The sequence below is a fragment of the Varroa jacobsoni genome, unplaced genomic scaffold (assembly GCF_002532875.2).
Source record: "Varroa jacobsoni isolate VJ856 unplaced genomic scaffold, vjacob_1.0 scaffold_1120, whole genome shotgun sequence".
NCBI classification, from domain to species: Eukaryota; Metazoa; Arthropoda; class Arachnida; order Mesostigmata; family Varroidae; genus Varroa; species Varroa jacobsoni.
In genome coordinates, this window is record NW_019214022.1 from 80,655 (window position 1) to 85,824 (window position 5,170).

Consider the following 5,170-nt stretch of genomic DNA (forward strand, 5'->3'; position numbering starts at 1 on the left):
TTGTTTTGGTGAGGTTTAACCAAGGGTTTTTGAGCGTGAGTTTTTTAAAAATTCACCTAATTTATTAGCGAAATACTTTCTACAGCCATAGCGATTAGATCAATAAAAATTATCGGTACGCATTCGGACATATGTAATTTTCATAAAAACGTATTTATTTATCTAGCTGAAGACTTAAAACGCGTCGGCTAAACGTTCGCCGTATCATCAGCAACAAACGCATTGAATCTACGGATACGACGATCGCTAAATTTCTTTTCTCAATTGATATATTGTCATAAAAAAAAACAAAGGGTAAATATTTTCGAATTCGATTTACGCCCTGCTGTTCTACTGATAAAATTTTATATCTTTCAAAAAAATGTAACGACTTCGACGTTTCGTACATTGCCCCAGCTATAAGTAACACAGGAAAACGATTGATTTTATAAAGAAAAAAAAAATATATATATATATATATATGTATCTGTGGATTATTAGAAACAATTGAACGCAAAGTTGAAGTGACACAAGGGTAACGAATGGAAACGTTGAAAATTGCCAACTAGGGATAAGAAAGAGGTTTGGCTCATATTCACTTACCTTCCGGTCGCCTTTAAGGTTTCTAAGAGACTTTTACTAGAGTTTCTAAAAGGGATTAACAATCGTTTTTGTTTCTTTATTTTCCATATTTTTTTTATATATAATTTTAATCAGTCTTAATTTGCCATCTTCTGTTCTAACGGATTACACTGCTTGGTCACTAACAACCGACGAATCTGGAAAAGAATCGGTGAAGCAAACTACATAAACCGCATCAATCCCGTGTAGTATTGTTTGTTATTTTTTTTTAGCCGCGCGCAGTGGGCACAATCATGTACGAGATTTGAGATATTAAGATTGACATGAAACATTTCGCTTCTTTCGTCATGACTATTCACAATAACGATTGTTATTTTTGGCTGCACTTCAAGTTATTTAAAGCCGTTCAAGTTCTTAAAAAATAGGTTTCAGTAATTCTAACAAGCAACTGTAACACACTCATTATAGGAGTAAAGATACAAAATTCTACTCCTTTGACTAGAAGATGTCTGTTATTTGCAGCCTGGATCCTATTTGCCTCGGCGCTATGATGAATTAGGAGAACGTAACTAAATAATGTAGAAGACAACAAACTATTTTGAAAGACGTCCTTTTGCAACGCAGCTACACTTAATAACCATTGAGTAGTAAACAGATAGTCGCAGAGCTCTCGTCTACACCACTTATTTTTTACCGTAATCACACAGACCTTTCTAACATACTGATCATGGAACTATTTGCCAAGCCTGAGATAGCTGATACATTTGTCGTTTCTCCGATGTCGCTGGGAGCAGGTAGGCCTAAAAGGTAACATAGGTGCTCTCATTGGTAAGACCCAGAGCTGACCAGCCTCGCCGTTACTATCGTGGCTCGCACCACTCCCCTCATTGCTACACGTTCTTCAATGGCGATTTCCTTTCAGCATCGCAACTGTTACAGCGATCTAATCAGCAATGGACGGTTATAGTTGCTCGTTATTTTCTTCCTTTACTTGAACATTGTATGCCAACGAAACATATCGTGGTTTTACATATTTAGCTCGAGTAGCTCGGCTATTGAGGTAGCGAATCAGCGTTATTTCGATGGAAGCATTACATAATATCATGAGGTCGTGACTCTGCGTTGACAACGGCAAAAGGCCCAGGCGAAAAGGGAAACACTCAGACGGCTAGTTCTATAGCGAACAGTTGTATTGACCTATCGATCTTCAGCAGGTCATGTACCATTTTCATTTAACCATCTCTACCACCATGTCCGCGATCCCGTTTAGCTTCAAACGTCGTCGTTACGGGCTGGGTTCTAGTCGAAGCAGAACGAATTTCTCTGTCTTTCCAAACTACTTTTTCGCTACGAAAAATTGCAACGGCACCGGCTTTCATGCAAATGACTGTATTCGTTCGATAAAGAAGGGAAATCGCTCATAATTGGTATTGACTCTCTGCCCTTTTGTGCATACATTTACTTACTGGGTCATCCGGCAGCTTCGGCGTAAGACTATTTTTGCTGCGTCAGCTGATTTGAATCGTTTCTTTTGGCACTTTGTCCGGAAGTAACCTTTGATTCGCCATAAAATAAATGCGTTCTCATCACAAGGATAGAAATTCATCTTTCTCTCACGAACGATCTCGCCGCGTTCAGATGCCTACGTAACAAGTGACCATAACCCATATTGCATATATATGTATAATAACGATATTCCATCACTTGTTTAGATTACGGTTTTTATATATACAGTACGATCGGTTAATTCTTCTAGCCACCCTTATTAATATTATATCATAAATCAGTTGCAGAAGTTAATGTATTAAAACTGTCAAGACTGTAGAATTGCAACGTTTGTCTTCCTGCCTACTATTTGCTGACGCGTATCTTCTTTAAACCACGAAACGCCCACGGATCATCCGAGCACAGTATAGCACGCCTAACGTGGCAGTCCCTGTTGGGCACGACTCTTCATGTACTCGCCTTGACCTAGGGGCGGAGGTACGGAAAGATGAGGTCTCTCAAGGTCGTCGTATGAGAAACGCAACGGCATTCCGAAAACTAAAAACGAACGAAAATTAACTAACTATTAATGACTGTGCCATTACTGATCCGAACATAGATGTTAAAGTATCCAAGGAGGAATATTCAGCAGCACAGATCCTGCTTTCGTAAAAACCCTTGTTCCCATGACCCGTGCCCCGTACTGGAATCTCAGAAGCTGGACAAAACAATAGGCTAGCACGGCAAAGGCCATAGGCCTAGCAATAAAATAATTTGATATATTTTTTTTTGATTAGCCAACACAGCTATCTGTCAACAATGATTCCAGTTTTGATCAACGGCTTCGTATGCGTTTTAGGTACTATTGAGGAATGCAAAGTACGTCTTCATGTTTACGAATGCCAGCCCGAGACAGGAGTATCTGCTCTGATATAAATATCTGCCCTGCATATTAAATACACGCTCACTTTATACTATGACAGCTGCACAGAATAAAATTGTTATCTCAATCACTTAATATATAATGCCAGAAGAAAACTGCCCACCCAAGTTGTCCAGCTGCCACACACAGTGGCCCGATATATTATTCTCGATAATCGCTGAATGTTTGTTTAGTACGAGTGAATATAATACATACGTGCGTTGTAGAGATCTGATCCGCCGCGAACGTTAAACTCCTTCAAAAGTACACAGATGGCTAATATCCGGAAAAGCATGTGCATGAGTACCAGCAAAAGGGAGAACGAGAACCTTCCGTGAAAAACAAGGAAGGTCAGCTCAAGAAACATCGAGCATACCTCAACAAACGTCGACTGCCAGCAGCACAAACGACAACAGATATTACATAAAATTTATTAGTCAGCTACCAAACGACATCAGAGTCGTATATTATTAGTTATAGTATAGTGTTTTGACAATACCAGATGTGATAGTGAGTATCTATCATTTTCGACACATTTTACAATATTATGATGGTCTCAAAAAAAAAGATCACATATCTATGTATATGTTGTTATCATGTAAAATGTGTGCATGTGCTATATGCAGATATTTTGTAGGCGCTAGTTAAAAGAAGCTAAAAGCGTTTTTAGAAGTCGTTTGTCTAAAACTATGGGCGGTAACATATTACTTAGTCCGTTGAAGATGTTCGGCTTGAAATAGATGTGTTTTTGTTAAGGGACCTGCAGTGGATAGTTGGCTTTTAATAAGCATCCTTTTGCAGCGTCACTTCATTTTAATGCCCAATAGCTCTGTTAGATAAGCAATCTAAGGTAAATGTTAAGAAGCGTTTAAATTTACCAGGAATTGTTTGTTAACAGTGAGCTTGTGCATCTGTATAGGTGTCAAGATCGGTCGTGTGGGTACTTACGAAGGCCACCGCCTCACAATTACTCGTGAAATGAATGCTGTACAGAAGCAAGATAAGAAGGATGACGCTATGGAAGAGGTAACCAAATCCGTCATAACTGCCGACCATTATCCTGCAAAGAGAAATGAAAACCAGTGTGAACTCTTCGAACAAAATTAGGCCCGCGAAAAATGTTCAACACAAGCCGTTACTAATTATATATCTTCGTCCTACTTTTTTCACTGCACGTTTCAACTGTTACGTCAAGGACAAATTGCGAGACGCAGTATGAATAGCTAAAATGCCTCAGTCATATAACTGATCTCTTCTTTAGATTGATATTATTTCGTGTAAGAAAGCCCCCTTGCCACCTATTGCAGCTGCTTAGAAATGACTTCACTCGTCAATGCACAATTTCACTGCACATTATCGTTATTAAATCTAATTTTAGACACTACTTAACCTCAGTCAAGTGGCGCATTGCCATTTTGAGGGCATATGTTGAGTGTTTTTATTGTGTTGTATGCTTTCGAAATATAGTTTCCGTTTCGTATACCCACTGTTCTTAGCTGAACTTTACAGCTGGCTGGTACAACGAAAATACCCAAACTATACTAATATGACAGTAAGTACCGAATAAATGCCCCGAGACTCAACTAACCAAGAACTACGCAATTTCACTTTACTAGCTGGGCTAAACGTATAGTTTAGGGCCAGGACCGAAATTGTCCTTTTTCCAACTAACAGCTCCACTATACGTCGCGATATTGTTAACGATTCGCTTCTTCAACAATAGTGCTCGTTACGCGACTGCGCTGTACAATGGGAATAGTTTCATTGATAAATATCGACAATTTAATAGCACACATGTTTGCTATATTGTTAGGCTATATTGTTACTTGACGTTTATCAATATGCCTGTCGATAGATAAGTAACTGTAAGGCTAATCGGGGCTATATTAGGCGCAAAAGCAGGCTGTCAGGACGGACACACCGGACAGGGAACGAACTTACGCGCATTCAGAACCGATCAGTTAAGGAACGTACTAGTATTCCTCGTACTGTTACTTACTGCGTACTAATAAGTGATTCCAGACTAGCCAACGCTAAGATCTTACAAGGCAAAAAAATTGTGAATTCGAGACGTTCATACACGTATATATGTATATATTGGAAACACAGATAGTTTAATTGGGAACAACCAACCTTTATAGTGACCTTACCATGCTGACATCGAGAAGTGTATCAGGAACAACGACTGAAGGGGCACGACGA

At 39.1% G+C, this 5,170-nt stretch overlaps 1 protein-coding gene across 4 annotated transcripts in view; it reads right to left on the reverse strand.

The window, feature by feature from the left end:
• Nucleotides 1-2,265: 2,265 nt before the first annotated feature.
• The window catches only part of LOC111266833 (uncharacterized), an 11,890-nt gene continuing 8,985 nt past the window's right edge, over nucleotides 2,266-5,170 (reverse strand). For all 4 annotated transcript variants that reach the window (XM_086971083.1, XM_022844650.2, XM_022844648.2 and 1 more), the window contains 4 exons: nucleotides 5,119-5,153; nucleotides 3,917-4,028; nucleotides 3,185-3,359; nucleotides 2,266-2,604 (listed from right to left, as the gene is read on the reverse strand). In XM_086971083.1, the coding sequence (XP_086827209.1) occupies nucleotides 2,483-2,604; nucleotides 3,185-3,359; nucleotides 3,917-4,028; nucleotides 5,119-5,153 (444 nt within the window). In that variant the 3' untranslated portion in view covers nucleotides 2,266-2,482. The remainder of the gene's footprint in view (nucleotides 2,605-3,184; nucleotides 3,360-3,916; nucleotides 4,029-5,118; nucleotides 5,154-5,170) is intronic.